Source organism: Nerophis ophidion, linkage group LG01 (assembly GCF_033978795.1).
Source record: "Nerophis ophidion isolate RoL-2023_Sa linkage group LG01, RoL_Noph_v1.0, whole genome shotgun sequence".
NCBI lineage: Eukaryota > Metazoa > Chordata > Actinopteri > Syngnathiformes > Syngnathidae > Nerophis > Nerophis ophidion.
This window is the reverse complement of record NC_084611.1, coordinates 7,648,074-7,671,800: the sequence shown is the minus strand read 5'-3', so window position 1 is coordinate 7,671,800 and position 23,727 is coordinate 7,648,074. Positions and strand designations below refer to the sequence as shown.

The following is a 23,727-nucleotide window of genomic DNA, read 5'->3' as shown; positions in this document are numbered from 1 at the left end:
ACATATATACATACATACACACATGCTATGTGTGTATGTAAATATATATAAATATTCATACATACATACATATATGTATATAAATATATATATATATATATATATATACATATATGTATATAAATATATATATATATATATATATATGTATATATATATGTATATATATATATATATATATATATATATATATATATATATATATATATATATATATATATACACACACACACATACATACATAGTATATATGTATATACAGTGGGGCAAAAAAGTATTTAGTCAGCCAGCGATTGTGCAAGTTCTCCCACTTCAAATGATGACAGAGGTCTGTCATTTTCATCATAGGTACACTTCAACTGTGAGAGACAGAATGTGAAAAAAAAAATCCAGGAATTCACATTGTAAGAATTTTAAAGAATGTATTTGTAAATTATGGTGGAAAATAAGTATTTGGTCAAGCATTTAAAGCTCTCACTGATGGAAGGAGGTTTTGGCTCAAAATCTCACGATACATGGCCCCATTCATTCTTTCCTTAACACGGATCAATCGTCCTGTCCCCTTAGCAGAAAAACAGCCCCAAAGCATGATGTTTCCACCCCCATGCTTCACAGTAGGTGTGGTGTTCTTGGGATGCAACTCGGTATTCTTCTTCCTCCAAACACGACGAGTTGAGTTTATACCAAAATGGATACATGGATGATACAGCAGAGGATTGGGAGAATGTCATGTGGTCAGATGAAACCAAAATAGAACTTTTTGGTATAAACTCAAATCGTCGTTAATGGTCATTTCCAGTGAGTAATCAAGAGTTTTGTCTAATTTCATGATGGGGGCTAATCATTTATGCCTCAACTGTAGTTCAACAGATTTTGCTTTCTTTCCGTTCTTAGGTTCGGCTCTCAATCACACGGGCACATTTCCAGAAGGACGAAACTGTCTTTGTGTTCTGGGAAATCTGGAAGAACTTGACAAGTACTGGTGCACACTCCAGCACGCAGTTTGCCAGTACAATTACCAAAGTCCTTTTAGAGCCATTTCTCTTTGAAGAGTCAAGAGAAAGCAGTTTTATAACATTTATGGAACAAAAATGTATGTTTTAGAGAACTTGAGGAGATGTTTTGTACCCTGTGTCATCATCCGATGTTGGTCTGTAGACACAAAACATGACCACCAGGTGACCTGGAAGGTGTAGTTTAAAATTCATGTTGTTGATGTTCAAAGTCAGACATTCTGGAGGCGGTGAAAGCATCACTAAAGAAGACCACAATTCCTCCCCAGCTAGACTCATCAGGTCTGTCTCGTCTGAAGAAGTACAAAAATTGTCAATTTCACGCTTTAGTTTCAGAAACACAGAAGACACAGGATGATAAATAGATTAGATTACACTCCATTTAATCCAACTTTGTACAATGACAATGGATATTTGTAAAATAATCAGCCAACTTATGTTGAGGAGGTCCTGGGCTTGGGTGGATGTCAACACATTTGAGAAGTTTAAGACAATAAAAAATAAAAAAAACACAGCTGATTGACTATTCTCCTGTGTGAGTTTTAGTATGTCTAATAGCCTCTGCATTATGATGGAATCTTTCACCGCAAACGGAACAACTAAATGTTTTTTCACCTGTGTGTTCTCATGTGTCGTGCCAAACTACACTTTTGAGAAAAGCTCTTGCCGCACACTGAGCAACTAAACGGTTTTTCTCTCGTGTGTGTTCTTAGGTGGTCGGTCAAACTGTTCTGTTGAGAAAAGCTTTTGCCACAAACTGTACAATCAAACGGCTTTTCTCCCGTGTGTGTTCTCGTGTGTTTTAACAAATCCCCACTTCGGCAAAAGCTTTTACCACAAACTGAACAATTAAATGTTTTGTCTCCAGTGTGTGTTATCATGTGTCGAGTCAATTCGCCGTTTCGACAAAAGCCTTTACCACAAACTAAGCAACTATATGTTTTCTGCCCGGTGTGCGTTCTCATATGTTGATTCAAATAGCTTTTGTTAGTAAATGTTTTACAACAAATTGTACAATTAAACGTTTTTTCTCCGATGTGTGTTCTTTTGTGCTCGGTCAAGCTGCTGTTTTGAGAAAAGCTTTTACCGCAAACTGAACACATAAATGGTTTTTCTCCCGTATGGGTTTTCATGTGTTCAGTCAAACCATTCTTTTGAGAAAAGCTTTTACTGCAGATTGAACAATTAAATGGTTTTTCTCCTGTGTGCGTTCTCATGTGTTGGGTCAAATTCGCTTTTAGAGAAAAGCTCTTACCACAAACTGAACAAGTAAAGGGTTTTTCTCCTGTGTGCGTTCTCATGTGCTGAGTCAAATTAATTTTTAGAGTAAAGCTTTTGCCGCAAACTGAACAATTAAATGGTTTTTCTCCAGTGTGCGTTCTCATGTGCTCGGTCAAATTGCTTTTTTGGGAAAAGCTTTTATTACAAACTAAACAATTATAGGTTTTGTCTCCTTTGGGTGTTCTCATTTGTTTGGTCGAATCAGTCTTTCTAGTAAAGCTTTTTAAAGAAACTGAGCAGCTGAAACTATTTTTATCCCTTTTGTTTTTAGAGCATTTATAGTGTTTGTTGTTAGTGGGAGTCCTCATATCACCTTCACAGTCTGTATCACTGCTCAAAGTTACTTCGACCTCGTCTTCAGCCTCACTATCTGATAGTGGCGCAAAGAGGTTGTCTGGTTGTGGTTTCTCTTCATCATCTTCAGTCTTCACAGAGACAACAGTCTGTGGCAACTTGGTGAGATCGTCTTCCTCCGGTACTAGATTATACTTTCCATCCTGAGTGATCCAGAGTTCCTCCTCTTCCTTTTTAATGTGAGGTGGCTGTGGAGTCGCCTGCTTCAACGTGGAGCTCGCCCCCGACTTAAGGGGAAGTTCTTCTGGATGACCAATCAGCTGCTGGACGTCTGCAGGACACAAACAACGCAAACACACTTTATCTCAGACATGATCCGTGAGATGTTTCTCCTTAAACTCACTATACACACTTACTTCTATGTACTGTATGTGTGTGTAGTGTTTAATTGCCATTCATTTAGTGCCTTGCCAGAATGATGGATCAATGTTTACATGACTTGGCGGATAAAATCTGTTTCCATGGACATAAAGATACTACAAACTAGTAGTGGGAGGTAAAAAGATGTATACTTTAACAATATAATAGGGATGTAAAGATATGAACATTTCCTAATATGGTGATTGTGACTAAACACTATCATGTTATTATCATCACGGCATTGTTAAATGTGCTCAAACAGTACTTATATACTTGGGTTTTCTAAACAAATATTAAATACATAAATAGACCCACAGTATGCTTTCTTGGCAAAAGACACCTTACTTATTAAAAGCCATATTATTTTCATTTTAGTGTTAATGTTTATCTTCTTTCATTTTAATTCATAAAGGTTTTAGTGTTGTTAATGACAAAGAAGAAACGGGTGTTTGGGGCGCTTCACTTCCATTTCCTGTTGTCATTATTGTTTCAAGTATAAACAAATCACTTTGTGGTAAGAGAGCCCAGCTGGTCGGTTCAATATGCACAATAAACTATCTTAGTTGCTATACAAGTTAAAGGGGAACATTATCACAATTTCAAAAGGGTTAAAAACAATAAAAATCAGTTCCCAGTGGCTTGTTGTATTTTTTGAAGTTTTTTTTCAAAATTTTACCGGTCCCGGAATATCCCTAAATAAAGCTTTGAAGTGCCTTATTTTCGCTGTCTTCGAAACCACTATCCATTTCCCTGTGACGTCACACAGTGCTGCCAATACAAACAACATGGCGGTTACCACAGCAAGATATAGCGACATTAGCTCGGATTCAGACTCGGATTTCAGCGGCTTAAGCGATTCAACAGATTACGCATGTATTGAAACAGATGGTTGGAGTATGGAGGCAGATAGCGGAAACGAAATTGAAGAAAAAATTGAAGCTATTGAGCGAATAGCTATTGACGCTATTCGGCCATAGCGGGGGTGTACCTAATGAAGTGGCCCATAGCATGGCTGCCTTATTAGCATCGCCGGTAAAATGTGCGGACCAAACGATCAGGACTTTCGCATCTTGTGACACTGGAGCAACTTAAATCCGTCGATTGGTAAGTGTTTGTTTCGCATTAAATGTGTGTATCTAGTTTCAAATGTACATACAGCTAGCGTAAATAGCATGTTAGCATCGATTAGCTGGCAGTAAATCCGTGACCAAATATGTCTGATTAGCACATAAGTCAACAACATCAACAAAACTCACCTTTGTGATTTCGTTGACTTAATCGTTGCAAATGCTTCTGCAGGTTATCCATACATCTCTGTGCCATGTCTGTCTTAGCATCGCCGGTCAAATGTGGAGACACTCTGGTACATTCAATGGGAGTCTGGCGGCAGATTTCTTGCCAGTGGTGCAACTTGAATCCCTCCCTGTTAGTGTTGTTACACCCTCCGACAACACACCGACGAGGCATGATGTCTCCAAGGTTCCAAAAAATAGTCGGGAAAACGGAAAATAACAGAGCTGAGACCCGGTGTTTGTAATGTGAAAATGAAAATGGCGGGTGTGTTACCTCGGTGACGTCACGTTCTGACGTCATCGCTAAAAGACCGATAAACAGAAAGGCGTTTAATTTGCCAAAATTCACCCATTTAGAGTTCGGAAATCGGTTAAAAAAATACATGGTCTTTTTTCTGCACCATCAAGGTATATATTGATGCTTACATAGGTTTGGTGATAATGTTCCCCTTTAAGTGTATTGTTTCATATTAAGGAAAGACGTTAATGTCTCCTATGTTCATGTTAGCATTTAAAATAGCTGGCAATCTGGCTAAAGCCTGCTTCTTCGGTGAATGAGCAGTTAAAAAAAGTCTGAGTTTAGTGTGGTTATCAATCACGGTTTTATGATCATTTTAGTTCTAAACCTTAATACTATCACTACACCGTTCATCGTTAAATCTACACAATGTTTGTTTTTTCTTTGTAATTTTTTTATTTATTTTTTGAACATAAATGTATATATTTTACATTGAAGTAGCAAGAAACTTAATTTTCTGTACAACTGCAATCGAACACTTTATTAACATCAATCATAAAGCATGATGTAAAGACAAGTAGCAACTCTGTTAGGTGCAGTTGAAATCCAATAGAAAACAATTAATAGCATGTTACAAATAAATACATAAACGAATAGCACAGCAACAAAGAAAATAAGCGTTAAATATTGAGATAGATTCAGAATCCTAATGGCCCAGAGGGAAACATTTTTTTTAACTGAGTTGCAATACAGTTTTCCACCACTTGTGGCAGTCATGTCTACACTTTTTTTTGAAGCCTCTTTCTTTGCGCTGTCCTCCAAATCTAAACATCAAACATGGAAATGATCAGCTGGACTCTCATAGCTGACTGCTATTAAACACAGGCCGTCTGAATTGGCGCCTACAATAGCAGTATCGTTCACGACATGTAAATGGAGTATTGTTGGCGGTTTCCGGATGTTTTTAGGGAGAGTATATATAATAAGTGCAATACTTAGAATGCAGTAAAAAATACAAACATGTGTTCTTGTCTTACATAAAGATTGTGAATGATAAACAGCACGTCTTTCCAATTGTTTCGGAATTCCCAGTATGACTTATCTAATAATATGGTCAGAGTGCAGAAGCGTTACCACAGCGACATAATGGTTCGACGCAATTGTGATATATTTTGCGGATTGTAAACATACAACAATTGTAAAAGGATTATTGCAGTGTTTTTTTCACCACTGAGATAGTGTCTGGTGTGCCGTGGTCGGAATATTTGTTTGTTTGTGGTGGGGTCTCCTCAGGGGGAAGGGGGGGTCAGGGACAGGCGGACAGACGGGGAAGGTACACCATCACGTCTCGTCTGTGGTGAAGTAGGCTGGCTTCGTCGCATGAAAAAGCCTACAATTTTTGGTTGTGTTTTCCGCACCGTATGCTGAATGGCAATTATATATATATATATATATTAGGGATGCACCGATTAATCGGTAACCGAATATATTCGGCCGAATATGGCAAAAAAAAGCCACATTCGGCCTTCGGTGGAATGAGTTAAAAACAAGGCCGAATAGTGGCGTGTGACGCAATCAACCAACGTGTAGTTACGAGGTGACGTTGGGATATGTTGTGTACCTGTATAAGTGTATGAGGTTACAAGCACACACTTATTGAGATTTACTTGAGCCTTCTGTTTACATTATTAGCCTGTTGTGTAGGCTACCTGTATAAGTGTATGAGGTTACAAGCACACACTTATTGAGATTTAGTGGGGCCTCTGTTTACATTATTAGCCTGTTGTGTAGGCTACCTGTATAAGTGTATGAGGTTACATGCACACACTTATTGAGATTTAGTGGGGCCTCTGTTTACATTATCAGCCTGTTGTGTAGGCTACCTGTATAAGTGTATGAGGTTACATGCACACACTTATTGAGATTTAGTGGGGCCTCTGTTTACATTATCAGCCTGTTGTGTAGGCTACCTGTATAAGTGTATGAGGTTACAAGCACACACTTATTGAGATTTACCTGAGCCTTCTGTTTACATTATTAGCCTGTTGTGTAGGCTACCTGTATAAGTGTATGAGGTTACATGCACACACTTATTGAGATTTAGTGGGGCCTCTGTTTACATTATTAGCCTGTTGTGTAGGCTACCTGTATAAGTGTATGAGGTTACAAGCACACACTTATTGAGATTTAGTGAGGCCTCTGTTTACATTATTAGCCTGTTGTGTAGGCTACCTGTATAAGTGTATGAGGTTACAAGCACACACTTATTGAGATTTACTTGAGCCTTCTGTTTACATTATTAGCATATCTACTGTGGCTAAGCAGACTTTTGCCAAAAGGACAATAATTCATTTGTTGTGGGTTTATCCACTTTAATGCACTTTATTTTTTTTTTGGGAATGCATGTTTTGTTTGAAGGCCTAATATAAATGAAAAACTTTGTGCTTTTTTTGAAAAGCAAAGGCTACTGGAATATTAAAAAAATGTCAATATTCAATAAAAAAGTACTTTATTTGAAAAACATGTCTAAATATTTTATTCTAGGCTATTTATGCAATATTACAAAAATTATGAAAAACTGCATTCATTATTCGGTATTCGGCCAAGCGTTTAAATTTTATTCGGCTTCGGCCACACATTTTCATTTCGGTGCATCCCTAATATATATATATATATATATATATATACAATTTTATTTTATTTTTTCCTGTAAAGTATAAATACAACACAAATAGTCCTAGTTACCCGAGATACTAAGTATGTCATTATTTTGACTTAGTAAATATTGACGTACTAAGACCAAATAATGACTAAGTCAAATTAATGACTTACTGTAAATAAGCGTTTGCAAAAAGCGTTTGAAAAAAAGGGTTAGAAGTGGGGCCACATGCTGACGTATGCTCAACTCATCATGCTTAGTTTATTACAGCATTTGGGAAGCCTGTAGTTGTTTTTTTATTATGTGAATGTTATATTTTTTATCAACATGTGATGGGAGGGACCCAGCCATTCAATACCAGGGTGCTACATTACTAATGACTAATGTAACTATAGCTGAAAAAAATAGTAATTACTCTTTTGTAAAGTAAATCTGAACAGCCAATATGGGCACCTACATCAACTATATGATTTGCCTGAGAAGCTGGACAGGACAAATACTAAAAAAAACTAAATTAAAAAAATATATAATTTTTTTTATTTAATTAATTTTTTCAAGACTTTAGTTTAGGCGGCGGCTCTTTATTGTTAAGGCGGCTGCCTTAAAGGGGAACATTATCACAATTTCAAAAGGGTTAAAAACAATAAAAATCAGTTCCCAGTGGCTTGTTGTATTTTTGGAAGTTTTTTTCAAAATTTTACCGGTCTCGGAATATCCCTAAATAAAGCTTTAAAGTGCCTTATTTTCGGCTCTCTGCGAAGACACTGGCCATTTCCCTGTGACGTCACACAGTGCTGCCAATGTAAACAAACAATGGGAATACCACAGCAAGATATAGTGACATTAGCTCGGATTCAAACTCGGATTTCAGCGACTTAAGCGATTCAACAGATTACGCATGTATTGAAACAGATGGTTGGAGTATGAAAATATTGAAGAAGAAACTGAAGCTATTGAGCGAATAGCTATTGACGCTATTCATAGCCATAGCATGGCCGAATAGCTGCGTTAGCATCGCCGGTAAAATGTGCGGACCAAACGATCAGGACTTTCGCACCTTGTGACACTGGAGCAACTTAAATCCGTCGATTGGTAAGTGTTTTTTTCCCATTAAATGTGGGTGGAAGGAAACGTAATATAGTTGCAAATGCATCTGCAGGTTATCCATATATCTCTGTGCCATGTCTGCTTCAGCACCGCCGGTAAATAGCATGTTAGCATCGATTAGCGTAGCACGTTAGCATCGATTAGCTGGCAGTCAACATCAACAAAACTCACCTTTGTGATTTCGTTGACTATCGTTGCAAATGCATCTGCAGGTTATCCATACATCTCTGTGCCATGTGTGCCTTAGCATCGCCGATCAAATGTGGAGACACTCTTGCACATTCAATGGGGGTCTGGCGGCAGACACTTTGGCATCTTCGGGCCAGTGGTGCAACTTGAATCCCTCCCTGTTAGTGTTGTTACACCCTCCGACAACACACCGACGAGGCATGATGTCTCCAAGGTTCCAAAAAATAGTCCAAAAAAACGGAAAATAACAGAGCTGAGACCCGGTGTTTGTAATGTGTTGAAAATGAAAATGGTGGGTGTGTTACCTCGGCGACGTCACATTCTGACGTCATCGCTTCCAGACCGATAAACAGAAAGGCGTTTAATTTGCCAAAATTCACCCATTTAGAGTTCGGAAATCAGTTAAAAAAATATATGGTCTTTTTCCTGCACCATCAAGGTATATATTGACGCTTACATAGGTCTGCTGATAATGTTCCACTTTAATAACAAAGAGCGGGAAACCCTGGAAATTATGCAACTTCACCAAAATTTTTTTTTGCAAATCAATAATTATAATGTGCAAATAATGTGCCATTGCTCACTGTCTGTGCTTTGTAAAACTCGGCAGGGTAACGACATAGTACTCCAAGTCAGTAGGTGGCAGCTTTGTAAAAGTCCGAATGTGTCGGGTGAGACAAAGGATGGTTTGTTGTGATCCCAATGTGCAGACCACAGCGGGAGGCAGCGTGCAGGTGAAAAGGTATGTAATGCTTAAACCAAAAATGAACAAACGGGAAAGGAAAAGGCAACGGCTGTGCAAAACGAAAGTAAAGCTGGACTGGCTACAAAGTGGACAGAAACAGAATGCTGGACGACAGCAAAAACTTATGGCGTCGACAAAGTACATCACCTACTGTACGTGACAGTCAACAATGTCCACACAAAGAAGGATAGCAACAACGTAAATAGCCTTGATTGCTAAAACAAAGCAGGTGTGGGGAATAGTGCTCAAGGGAAGACATAAAACTGCTACAGGAAAAAACCATCAAAACAGGAAGGGCCACCAAATATAGCGGCGCAGGACAAGAACTAAAGCACAGGAAAACACCAACAAACTCAAAATAAGGCACGGCGACCTGGTGGAGTTTCATTTTTTAACGTTTTCTGCTGGTGGTGTGCCTCCGGAATTTTTTAAAGGGGAACATTATCACCAGCGTCAATATATATACCTTGATTCGATTAGATAGTACTTTATTTATTCCGTCAGGAAAATTTAAATTTTCAGCACAATCCCATTCAAGATCAGACAAACATTACAGGGAGACAGAACAGGATCGCTGACGGGTCTGCCGGCTTCCAGCGCCCCTTACAAAAAAGATGACATACAGGTAAACAAGTGGGGAGAATGGGACAAAAAAAAAATTGAAGATTAAAATAAAATTTAAAAAATCGGTCTTAGCCTGGGCCCTGGAGAGGGGGTGCAGACTGAGGCCAAGGGCAAAAAAAAACACTCATAGCCATAGTACACATCCCTCTTCCATGTGTGTAAGAGGGAAACATCAAACATCAAAGAACACAGAGGACATTAAAGACATTAAAGCAGCAGATACAAGCAGACACTTCTACATACAGCTATGAATAAAAAGTAAAAGAAACATATCCACTGTGGTGGCCTCTGCGGTGTTCCACGCCATCGTCTGCTGGGGAGGAGGGAGCATGGCCAGAGACAGAAGCAGACCCAACAAAGCAACCAAGACAGCCGACTCCACTCTCGGCCAGTGTCCAGTCCGCATGGATGAGCGAGGACACATCCAAGGTGACTGAGGTGTCCGACACCTGCTCACCCAGTCGAGACACCGCGAAGCCTCTCCGTCCCAGCGCTCAGTGCTAGCTCCACAGTCCTGTCCCCTCATCCGCATCTCCTCCAGTCCCTCGAAACCGACACCGGCGTGGCAGACACCCAGCAGCTGGTCTCCATGGCCAAAAGGCTCCCGGGAGGCAGATCCAGAAGTCCACAAAAAAGCCCCACAGAGGTCACGAAAGTGCCACCCCTTGTCACACAGTCCCAAAGGGTCCCGGACCAAAAGGCACAAAGGTATAATAAGACATGAAAACAAGAGGGAAACACAAAAGGATGCCACAAGACCACAGAGCTCCTGCCAACAGCAGCGCCATCTTGGGAAAAATGATGATGCAGAAAAAAGACCATATGTTTTTTTAACCGATTTCCGAACTCTAAAAGGGCGAATTTGGCGATTTAAACGCCTTTCAATTGATAGCCTGTCGAGCGAAGACCTTTCACTCGTGACGTCACAACATGAAGCAATCCGCCATTTTCTCAATCTTATTAAACGCACCAAGTGAAGTGAAGTGAAGTGAATTATATTTATATAGCGCTTTTCTCTAGTGACTCAAAGCGCTTTACATAGTGAAACCCAATATCTAAGTTACATTTAAACCAGTGTGGGTGGCACTGGGAGCAGGTGGGTAAAGTGTCTTGCCCAAGGACACAACGGCAGTGACTAGGATGGTGTAAGCGGGAATCGAACCTGTAACCCTCAAGTTGCTGGCACGGCCGCTCTACCAACCGAGCCAAGTCAAATCAGATCTGTTATTTTCCGTTTTTCCGACCGTTTTCCCATACCTTGGCGACATCATGCCTCGTCGGTGTGTTGTCAAAAGGGTGTAACAACACTAACAGGGAGGGATTCAAGTTGCACCACTGGTCAAAAGATGCGAAAGTCCCTCGTTTGTTCCCCACACTTTACCGACGACAGCTATGCTACGACAGAGATGGCAAGAATGTGTGGATATCCTGCGACACTCAAAGCAGATGCATTTCCAACAATAAAGTCAACGAAATCTGCAATATTGGAAAATAGACCACCACTGAATCTGCCGGAGTGCCTCGGGATTATTCAGGGACGACGGCAGTCTGTTCCCGCAGACGAGCGAGGTAAACCCCCTGGATGTCTTGGCTAAGACATTATTAATGCCACTTCTTTTTCTGTCTCATTTTGTCCACCAAACTTATAATGTTGTGCATGAATGCACAAAGGTGAGTTTTGTTGATGTTATTGACTTATGTGGAGTGTGCTAATCAGACATATTTGGTCACGGCATGACTGCAAGCTAATCGATGCTAACATGCTATTTAGGCTAACTGTAGGTACATATTGCATCATTATGCTTCATTTGTAGCTATATTTGCATCCAGCCTTTCCCTCTAGCCACATTTAATGCCAAACAAACACATACCAATCGTTTGTTAGAAGGCGATCGCTGAATTCGTCCTCGCTTCATCCCGTGATATGGCTCAATAGTTTCAGTTTCTTCTTCAATTTTGTTTTCGCTACCTGCCTCCACACTCCAACCCTCCGTTTCAATACATGCGTAATTTGTTGAATCGCTTACGGCACTGAAATCCGAGTCTGAATCCGAGCTCATATCACTATACCTTTCTGTGCTATCTGCCATGTTTTTTTTCTGTGTGGTCACGCTGTGACGTCACAGGATATTGGACGGGTGGATATAACGACAGTTAAAATTGGGCACTTTGAAGCCGTTTTTTCGGGATATTGCGTGATGGGTAAAATTTTGAGAAAAACTTCGAAAAATAAAATAAGCCACTGGGATGATTTTAACCCTTCAGAAATTGTGATAATGTTCCCATTTAATGAAACAAATGTACCTTGCCTCAAAAAAGTTTAAAAAATACTGCTTTATTGGATACAATGAAACAATTAAGCATGTAAAGTCAACTCCTTTTTCCACTCTCAGGGTTTCCTGCAGCACTTTGCTGTTAAGGCGGCTGCCTTAAAGTGGAACATTATTAGCAGACCTATGTAAGCGTCAATATATACCTTGATGGTGCAGAAAAAAGACCATCTATTTTTTTAACCGATTTCCGAACTCTAAATGGGTGAATTTTGGCGAATTAAACGCCTTTCTGGTTATCGCTCTGGAGGCGATGACGTCAGAATGTGACGTCGCCGAAGTAATACAGCCGCCATTTTCATTTTCAACACATTGTAAACATTGGGTCGGAGCTCTGTTATTTTCCGTTTTTTTGACTATTTTTTTTAACCTTGGAGACATCATGCCTCGACGGTGTGTTGTCGGAGGGTGTAACAACACTAACAGGGAGGGATTCAAGTTGCACCACTGGCCCGAAGATGCCAAAGTGTCTGCCGCCAGACCCCCATTGAATGTGCCAGAGTGTCTCCACATTTTACCGGCGATGCTAAGACAGACATGGCACAGAGATGTATGGATAACCTGCAGATGCATTTGCAACTATATTACGTTTCCTTCCACCCACATTTAATGCGAAACAAACACTTACCAATCGACGGATTTAAGTTGCTCCAGTGTCAAAAGATGCGAAAGTCCTAATCGTTTGGTCCGCACATTTTACCGGCGATGCTAACGCAGCTATTCGGCCATGCTATGGCTATGAATAGCGTCAATAGCTATTCGCTCAATAGCTTCAGTTTCTTCTTCAATACTTTCATACTCCAACCATCTGTTTCAATACATGCGTAATCTGTTGAATCGCTTAAGTCGCTGAAATCCGAGTTTGAATCCGAGCTAATGTCACTATATCTTGCTGTGGTATTCCCATTGTTTGTTTACATTGGCAGCACTGTGTGACGTCACAGGGAAATGGCCAGTGTCTTCGCGAAGAGCAAAAATCAAGCACTTTAAAGCTTTTTTTAGGGATATTCAGAGACCGGTAAAATTTTGAAAAAAACTTCAAAAAATACAACAAGCCACTGGGAACTGATTTTATTGTTTTTAACCCTTTTGAAATTGTGATAATGTTCCCCTTTAACTAACAAATATTCTGGGGGAAACAATGACTCTACTGGTACATTAATAATTCCTATATTTTAACGACTGTGTAGCACTTACTGAAACTGTAGTTGTTTACATTGTGCTATAAGGTATGAATAAACTGGACTGGATTCGATTGGAGAGACCCCGTATTGTTTACATCAGCTCCGTTGCTTAAAGGGGAACATTATCAGCAGACCTATGTAAGCGTCAATATATACCTTGATGGTGCAGAAAAAAGACCATCTATTTTTTTAACCGATTTCTGAACTCTAAATGGGTGAATTTTTGCGAATTAAACGCCTTTCTGTTTATGCCTCTCTGAGCGACGACGTCAGAACGTGACGTCACATCGGTACTCAACGCCATTTTTCCCTACACATGAGACGCATCGAGTCAAATCAGCTCTGTTATTTTCCGTTTTTTCTACTGTTTTTCGATACCTTGGAGACATCATGCCTCGTCGGTGTGTTGTCGGAGGGTGTAACAACACGATCAGGGACGGATTAAAGTTGATTTACGTAGAATGTGCATCGATTAGCATGGCATGCTAATCGATGCTAACATGCTATTTAGGCTAGCTGTATGTACATATTGCAGCATTATGCCTCATTTGTAGCTATATTTACATCCAGCCTTTCTCTCCATCCACATTTAATTCCAAACAAACACTTAGCAATCGACGGATTTAAGTTGCTCCAGTGTCAAGAAATGCGAAAGTCCCCCGTCTGGTTTTTACCGGCGATGCTATGACAGAGATAGCACAGAGATGGCAAAAATGTCTGGATACCCTGCGACACTCAAAGCAGATGCATTCCCAACGATAAAGTCAACAAAATCACAAAGGTGAGTGTTGTTGATGTTATTGACTTATGTGCTAATCAGACATATTTGGTCGCGGCATGACTGCCAGCTAATCGATGCTAACATGCTATTTAGGATAGCTGTATGTACATATTGCAGCATTATGCCTCATTTGTAGCTATATTTACATCCAGACTTTCTCTCCATCCACATTTAATGCCAAACAAACACTTCGCAATCGACGGATTTAAGTTGCTCCAGTGTCAAGAGATGCGAAAGTCCCCCGTCTGGTTTTTACCGGCGATGCTATGACAGAGATAGCACAGAGATGGCAAAAATGTCTGGATACCCTGCGACACTCAAAGCAGATGCATTCCCAACGATAAAGTCAACGAAATCACAAAGGTGAGTGTTGTTGATGTTATTGACTTATGTGCTAATCAGACATATTTGGTCGCGGCATGACTGCCAGCTAATCGATGCTAACATGCTATTTAGGCTACTTGTATGTACATTTGAAACTATATTTACATCCAGCGTTTCCTTCCACCCACATTTAATGCCAAACAAACACTTACCAATCGACATATTTAAGTTGCTCCAGTGTCAATGCGAAAGTCCTGATCGGTTTGGTCTGTACATTTTACCGGCGATGCTAAGGCAGACATGGCCGAATAGCATCAATAGCTATTCGCTCAATAGCTTCAGTTTGTTCTTCAATTTTGTTTTTGCCATCTGCCTCCATACTCCAACCATCTGTTTCAATACATGCGTAATCTGTTGAATCGCTTAAGCCGATGAAATCCGAGTCTGAATCCGAGCTAATGTCGCTATATCTTGCTGTGCTATTCGCCATTGTTTGTATTGGAATCGCTATGTGACGTCACAGGGAAATGGACAGTGGCTTAAGCAAATAGCGAAAATCAAGCACTTTAAAGGGGAACATTATCACCAGACCTATGCAAGCGTCAATATATACCTTGATGTTGCAGAATAAAGACCATCTATTTTTTCAACCAATTTCCGAACTCTAAAAGGGTGAATTTTGGCAAATTAAACGCCTTTCTGTTTATCGGTCTTTTAGCGATGACGTCAGAACATGACGTCACCGAGGTAACACACCCGCCATTTTCATTTTCAACACATTACAAACACCGGGTCTCAGCTCTGTTATTTTCCATTTTTTCGACTATTTTTTGGAACCTTGGAGACATCATGCCTCGATGGTGTGTTGTCGGAGGGTGTAACAACACTAACAGGGAGGGATTCAAGTTGCACCACTGGCAAGAAATCTCCCGCCAGACCCCCATTGAATGTACCAGAGTGTCTCCACATTTGACCGGCGATGCTAAGACAGACATGGCACAGAGATGTATGGATAACCTGCAGATGCATTTGCAACGATCAAGTCAACGAAATCACAAAGGTGAGTTTTGTTGATATTGTTGACTTATGTGCTAATCAGACATATTTGGTCATGGCATGAATGCCAGCTAATCGATGCTAACATGCTACGCTAATCGATGCTAACAGGCTATTTACGCTAGCTGTATGTACATTTGAAACTAGATACCCACATTTAGTGCGAAACAAACACTTACCAATCGACGGATTTAAGTTGCTCCAGTGTCACAAGATGCAAAAGTCCTGATCGTTTGGTCCGCACATTTTACCGCGATGCTAATAAGGCAGCCATGCTATGGGCCACTTCATTAGGTACACGCATGCTATGGCCAAATAGCGTCAATAGCTATTCGCTCAATAGCTTCAATTTCTTCTTCAATTTCGTTTTCGCTATCTGCCTCCATACTCCGACCATCCGTTTCAATACATACGTAATCCTTTGAATCGCTTAAGCCGCTGAAATCCGAGTCTGAATCCGAGCTAATGTCGCTATATCTTGCTGTGCTATTCGGCATTGTTTGTTTACATTGGCAGCCCTGTATGACATCACAGGGAAACGGACAGTCGCATCGCAAATAGCGAAAATCAAGAACTTTAAAGCTTTTTTTTTGGGATATTCCGGGAGGTGTAAAATTTTGAAAAAAACTTCGAAAAATAAAACAAGCCATTGGGAACTGATTTTTATTGTTTTTAACCCTTTTGAAACTGTGATAATGGTCCCCTTTAAAGCTTTTTTTAGGGATAATCCGGGACCAGTAAAAAAAAATTTTTAATTTCGAAAAATAAAATAAGCCACTGGGAACTAATTTTTATTGGTTTTAACCCTTCTGAAATTGTGATAATGTTCCCCTTTCAACATACTGTAGGTTCCTGCAAGTCTCCGTTTTGCCTGCAAATTTTTTTCGGGACCATTCTGTCATCAGGACCCACACGAATTCCTGCAGTCCTCCATCTTGTCTACGGGCAATCTAAGGCGTGCTGTGTCACATCTCATTCTGCTTCCGGGTGTATTTGTCCCCTTACTCCCATGCTTCACAGTAGGTATGGTGTTCTTGGGACGCAACTCTGTATTCTTCTTCCTCCAAACACGACGAGTTGAGTTTATACCAAAGAGTTCTATTTTGGTTTCATCTGACCACATGACATTCTCCCAATCCTCTGCTGTATCATCCATGTATCCATTTTGGTGGCTGACTAAATACTTTTTTGCCCCACTGTACATTGAATTATTAACAATCCGGGGGTGGGATGTGGAGGGGGTTGGGGTGGTTGCTATCAGCTATTAATGTATTTAATCCCATGTTATCGGAAAAAAAAGTCCACGTTGGAAGAATGAAAATATCATGACAATTTGACTTATTGCAATCAAAGAACTTTTTTTTTTTATGGCAACATTGCTCAAAAAAGTCAGATACATTCTCGTCATTGCTCTTTTCGGAGATTACAATATCTGAAATACTTTGTTGGAAACTTTAACTCGCTCACCTTCGTCTTTCGTCTTTATCTCTTCCGCTGATTTTCTGGAACTTTCTGATTCTCTTTCATGTTCTCTTTTCCCGGACGTCGCCATCTTAGCATAGCAGTAGTCGTCCATCTTCTATCACGTCTTCAATCAACACTCCATCGCTCCAAAGCCGACTTCCGTTCCGCGGACTTGAGAAAAGACCAATCCTGCGATATCTGATGCTATATTTGCAATTATATATCTGTAAGATCGCAAATGCGGAACTTCCCTGAAAAAGCCACGTCGCTCACTCCGCCATTTTTTTCGCCTTTCAGCCTCTGCCGGTGACGTCACACGTGACTAGATGCCGCAATGGGTGCTGGGGCGCAGGAAGGTCGGCCGCCATCTTGAACCGGGCTTCGACTCCTCTTTGAGCATCAGAAAGAACACGATGCAACGTATTATTTGTACAAATCGGTGGATATATATATATATATATATATATATATATATATATATATATATATATATGTGTGGGAAAAATCACAAGACTACTTCATCTCTACAGAACTGTTTCATGAGGGGGTTCCCTCAATCATCAGGAGATTTTAATGGAAGCCTTCACATACAATGGTTTATATAGGGCACAGAGTGGGTGGGTACAGGCAGGCGTAGGGTGTGGTGATTGGCTCATGTGTTACCTAGGAGGTGTTTCCGTCTGTGGCGGCATGTTGAAATGATTTCACTGCGCTTGTTGAGGGATGATAGATCTGGATGATATATAATCAACAGTTTCTCTTTTAAGCATAGGTTGCATCTTTTATTACCACTGTTGTAAGGTGTGCTGGATGCAAGAATTTGCCATGTTATTGAATATTCAACATTATTGTCTTTGAGGTTCTAAATGTGTTTGCTGAGTTCTGTAGAATTCTGCAAAGTCTGGTTTCTAAAGGAGGCGTTGTGATTATTCCATCTTGTTTTGAACGGTCCTTCGGTTAATCCTACGTAGGTGTCGGATGTGTTAATGTCCTTGCGTGTTACCTTTGCTTGGTAAACGACTGATGTCTGTAAGCACCCTCCGTTGAGAGGGCAATCAGGTTTCTTGCGACAGTTACATTCCTTATTGGTTTCAGAGTCATTTAGTCTGGGGGTAGGCAGTCCTTTTGCAATTGCTTTGTTGTGGTTCGAAATGATTTGTTGTATGCTATTCATACAGCTGTAGCTCAATTTAATGTTGTTGTTGTTGAATATTTTTCTTAGGGTGTTGCCTTTGGGGAAGTGTTTGTCGATCAGAGTGAGGAATTTGCGGCCGATGTTGGTTGAGACGTATTTGCTGAATGGCGGATTTAACCAAGCAAAGGTAACACGCAAGGACATTAACACATCCGACACGTACGTAGGATTAACCGAAGGAGCGTTCAAAACAAGATGGAATAATCACAACGCCTCCTTTAGAAACCAGACTTTGCGGAATTCTACAGAGCTCAGCAAACACATTTGGAACCTCAAAGACAATAATGTTGAATATTCAATAACATGGAAAATTCTTGCATCCAGCACACCTTACAACAGTGGTAATAAAAGATGCAACCTATGCTTAAAAGAGAAACTGTTTATTATACATCATCCAGATCTGTCATCCCTCAACAAGCGCAGTGAAATCATTTCAACATGCCGCCACAGACGGAAACACCTCCTAGGTAACACATGAGCCAATCACCACACCCTACGCCTGCCTGTACCCACCCACTCTGTGCCCTATATAAACCATTGTATGTGAAGGCTTCCATTAAAATCTCCTGATGATTGAGGGAACCCCTCATGAAACAGTTCTGTAGAGATGAAGTAGTCTTGTGATTTTTCCCACACCTACATATTGCGCTCTACCACGGTATTGAGCACTATTCTCTGGATAATCCAATCAAGACACATACATATGTATATATATAAACATATATATATATAAATACATCTATATCTATTTATATATATATATGTGTGTGTGTGTGGAAAAAGTGTATGTATAATACATAGTATTAGTACACAATGTACCGGGCTTTACATATATTCATATATTTATTTATGTTATAGAGTACTAGTACACAATGTACTGGAATTAGCCCAATGAGTATGACTACAACGTAATTTAAGAAGAAAGGTGTAGAGTAGGTTATAAACAGCATAGGTTACATGGTATAAACGTATATATTATCATTAGTAGAGTGTTTATATGGCTTTAAAGTGTTTGAAAAATGTCTGGCGACAGTCTAGTCTGAATATTGTATCATTGTAACTCCACTCTGAATATTGAAATATGACAATTCATTTCAATCAATCAATGTTTACTTATATAGCCCTAAATCACTAGTGTCTCAAAGGGCTGCACAAACCACCACGACATCCTCGGTAGGCCCACATAAGGGCAAGGAAAACTCACACCCAGTGGGACATTGGTGACAATAATGACCCAGTGGGACGTCGGTGACAATGATGACTATGAGAACCTTAGAGAGGAGGAAAGCAATGGATGTCGAGCAGGTCTAACATGATACTGTGAAAGTTCAATCCATAATGGATACAACACAGTCGCGAGAGTCCAGTCCAAACACAGCAGCGAGAGTCCCGTTCACAGCGGAGCCAGCAGGAAACCATCCCAGCGCAGAGATGTCCCCAGCCGATACACAGAGGGACATAGAAGAAAAAGAAAAGAAACGGCAGATCAACTGGTCTAAAAAGGGAGTCTATTTAAAGGCTAGAGTATACAAATGAGTTTTAAGGTGAGACTTAAATGCTTCTACTGAGGTGGCATCGCGAACTGTTACCGGGAGGGCATTCCAGAGTACTGGAGCCCGAACGGAAAATGCTCTATAGCCCGCAGACTTTTTTTGGGCTTTGGGAATCACTAATAAGCCGGAGTCCTTTGAACGCAGATTTCTTGCCGGGACATATGGTACAATACAATCGGCAAGATAAGATGGAGCTAGACCGTGTAGTATTTTATACGTAAGTAGTAAAACCTTAAAGTCACATCTTAAGTGCACAGGAAGCCAGTGCAGGTGAGCCAGTACAGGTATATATGTATGTATATATGTATATAAAGGTATATACAGTATAGGTATATATGTATGTATATATGTATATAAAGGTATATACAGTACAGGTATATATGTATGTATATATGTATATAAAGGTATATACAGTACAGGCGTAATGTGATCAAACTTTCTTGTTCTTGTCAAAAGTCTAGCAGCCGCATTTTGTACCAACTGTAATCTTTTAATGCTAGACATGGGGAGACCCGAAAATAATACGTTACAGTAGTCGAGGCGAGACGTAACAAACGCATGGATAATGATCTCGGCGTCTTTCGTGGACAGAATGGAGCGAATTTTAGCGATATTACGGAGATGAAAGAAGGCCGTTTTAGTAACGCTTTTAATGTGTGCCTCAAAGGAGAGAGTTGGGTCGAAGATAATACCCAGATTCTTTACCGTGTCGCCTTGTTTAATTGTTTGGTTGTCAAATGTTAGAGTTGTATTATTAAATAGAGTTCGGTGTCTAGCAGGACCGATAATCAGCATTTCCGTTTTTTTGGCGTTGAGTTGCAAAAAGTTAGCTATTTGCTATGTATCATAGCGTCATGTATGAAGTTTTCATTTAAAAAAAACGTGTGAAAATTGGTTAATTATTGAGAAACGTGACGTGTTAAATGTGCTGACACTTGATTGATGCTGTCACTAGATGGATATGTTGACCGGTTTATGATGGCCGCACAACGGCTTGTCGGTTTAAAGGGGAACATTATCACAATTTCAAAAGGGTAAATAACAATAAAAATCTGTTCCCAGTGGCTTGTTGTAATTTTTGAAGTTTTTTTTTTATTTTTACCAGTCCCGGAATATCCCTAAATAAAGCTTTAAAGTGCCTTATTTTTGCTATCTTCGAAACCACTATCCATTTCCCTGTGACGTCACACAGTGCTGCCAATGTAAACAAACAATGGGAATACCACAGCAAGATATAGTGACATTAGCTCGGATTCAAACTCGGATTTCAGCGGCTTAAGCGATTCAACAGATTACGCATGTATTGAAACAGATGGTTGGAGTATGAAAATATTGAAGAAGAAACTGAAGCTATTGAGCAAATAGCTATTGACGCTATTCATAGCCATAGCATGGCCGAATAGCTGTGTTAGCATCGCTGGTAAAATGTGCGGACCAAACGATCAGGACTTTCGCATCTTTTGACACTGGAGCAACTTAAATCCGTTGATTGGTAAGTGTTTTTTTCGCATTAAATGTGGGTGGAAGGAAACGTAATATAGTTGCAAATGCATCTACAGGTTATCCATACATCTCTGTGCCATGTCTGCTTTAGCACCGCCGGTAAATAGCATGTTAGCATCGATTAGCATAGCATGTTAGCATCGATTAGCTGGCAGTCAACATCAACAAAACTCACCATTGTGATTTCGTTGACTATCGTTGCAAATGCATCTGCAGGTTATCCATACATCTCTGTGCCATGTCTGCCTTAGCATCGCCGGTCAAATGTGGAGACACTCTGGCACATTCAATGGGGGTCTGGCGGCAGACACTTTGGCATCTTGGGGCCAGTGGTGCAACTTGAATCCCTCCCTGTTAGTGTTGTTACACCCTCCGACAACACACCGACGAGGCATGATGTCTCCAAGGTTCCAAAAAAGAGTCAAAAAAACGGAAAATAACAGAGCTGAGACCCGGTGTTTGTAATGTGTTGAAAATGAAAATGGTGGGTGTGTTACCTCGGTGACGTCACATTCTGACATCATCGCCTCCAGCGCGATAAACAGGAAGGCGTTTAATTCGCCAAAATTCACCCATTTAGAGTTCGGAAATCGGTTAAAAAAATAGATGGTCTTTTTTCTGCACCATCAAGGTATATATTGACGCTTGCATAGTTCTGGTGATAATGTTCCCCTTTAAGGGAGAGCCCAGCCACCTGGCGGAGGAAGCCCATTTCGGTCATAACCCAAAGCTCATGACAGTAGGTGAGGATGGGAACGTAGATCGACCGGTAAATTGAGAGCTTTGCCTTCTGGCTCAGCTCCTGATCCACCACAACGGATCGATACAGCGTCCGCGTTACTGAAGACGCCGCACCGATCCGCCTGTTGATCTCGCGATCCACTTTTCCCTCACTCGTGAACAAGACTCTTAGGTACTTGAACTCCTCCACTCGGGGCAAGATCTGATCCCCAAGCTGGAGATGGCACTCCACCCTAAAATAGAGAGTAGATCCAGCAGAAAATATACTTTATAAAGAAAGAGAGGTAGCTAGCATAGAAGCGGTGTTGCGATCCGTGACTCAGATCTTCACATGTTTATTTCTCCATCTTTGTTTCATTCTCTTCCGACCCACTTACTTCCTGTTTAGTCCGTTACCATGGTTACACATTGATTTCACCTGCTCCTCGTTTTCTACACACACCTGGTTCTCCTTGATTTCTCCCCATATAAGCTTTCCTCTTTTCTTTGTTCAGTCTGGGTCCGTAAATTTGCCTTCTAGCAACAGTATTGACCGACTCATTGTAAGTATGTTCTCGCTAGCTTTTCACGCTAAACCTTTGTTTTAGTCCAGCTCTCACGCTGATGAATTGTTTTTCCTTTTTGTGCGCCTTTGTGCCAGTCTTAGTTTTTATGTTTTCTATTCCTAGCTTTTATGCTAGCGCCCTTGGTTTATTTTGTCTGTTAGCTCCAGTATTTTTGTTCGTAGCCTGCTTTTGTTAAGTTTAATACATCATTTGAACTTACCATTGCTGCGTTCTTGTCGACGCATCCACGGAGGTGGACTGGAAGAACCAGTCCTTACAAGCGGCCAGGTAATAAACACATACCCTCTATTGCTGTATGGTCAGTGACTGTATAGCGGAATGAAGGACTTCTTCAATAGCACAGTGTGGGAATGAAGCTGAAAGAGACTGTTGGAGTATGAACTCCGCCGTCCCCCAATTGTCCGGTGGAGTAGGTGGTCAGGATTGTCTATGATGGCGAACAGTTTGTCCAGTGTCCTCCTGTCCCTCACTGACACAAACACCTCCAACTGCATGCCGATCAGTTTTTCAATCCGGTTCAAGTCCCTTCTGCTGGTTCATGCTCCCCCAACAAAGCACTGCAAAGTCCAGGGCACTGGCCATAATAGACTGAAAAACGACCGCTGCACACATCAAAGGCTCTCCATTTCCACAGGCAGCCGTAACAAGCCAGCAGACGTCTTGTGACAAAGGCTGCCGGACACGATCCGCAAAGACTTGCTCCGTTGGGACACAGCTTTCCATAAAGACCCTCCAGCCGCATGTCAGGAGTAAATGTTTGTAAAGTACTTTAATACCCGCAGTGAAAGTGGGCAAACCGGTTTCTCTTATCTTTGTGCAGGAACACAGATAAAGGCGTGGCTACAACCAATACAGATTTTGTGGACACACACCCTTTCGTCATCGTGACTTTGAAGTCTTTTGAGGCATTCAATCAATCAATCAATCAATGTTTACTTATATAGCCCTAAATCACTAGTGTCTCAAAGGGCTGCACAAACCACCACGACATCCTCGGTAGGCCCACATAAGGGCAAGGAAAACTCACACCCAGTGGGACGTCGGTGACAATGATGACTATGAGAACCTTGGAGAGGAGGTAAGCAGTTTAATTCCATAATGGATCCAACACAGTCGCGAGAGTCCAGTCCAAAGCGGATCCAACACAGCAGCGAGAGTCCCGTTCACA

General features: G+C 40.7%; 2 protein-coding genes across 3 annotated transcripts in view; one reads left to right on the top strand and one right to left on the bottom strand.

The window, feature by feature from the left end:
- The window catches only part of LOC133538135 (gastrula zinc finger protein XlCGF26.1-like), a 263,415-nt gene that overhangs the window by 194,609 nt on the left and 45,079 nt on the right, over positions 1-23,727 (top strand). The window lies entirely within an intron of this gene.
- LOC133551727 (zinc finger protein OZF-like) overlaps positions 1,380-23,727 on the bottom strand; it is a 114,056-nt gene continuing 91,708 nt past the window's right edge. Inside the window, exons 1-2 of one of the 2 annotated variants that reach the window (XM_061898873.1) lie at positions 22,759-23,298; positions 1,380-2,919 (exon numbers count right to left, since the gene is read on the bottom strand). In XM_061898873.1, the coding sequence (XP_061754857.1) occupies positions 1,625-2,919; positions 22,759-22,783 (1,320 nt within the window). In that variant the 5' untranslated portion in view covers positions 22,784-23,298 and the 3' untranslated portion in view covers positions 1,380-1,624. Of the gene's footprint in view, positions 2,920-17,004; positions 17,377-22,758 lie in introns of those variants that run through there. The other variant, XM_061898789.1, reaches the window with a different exon arrangement.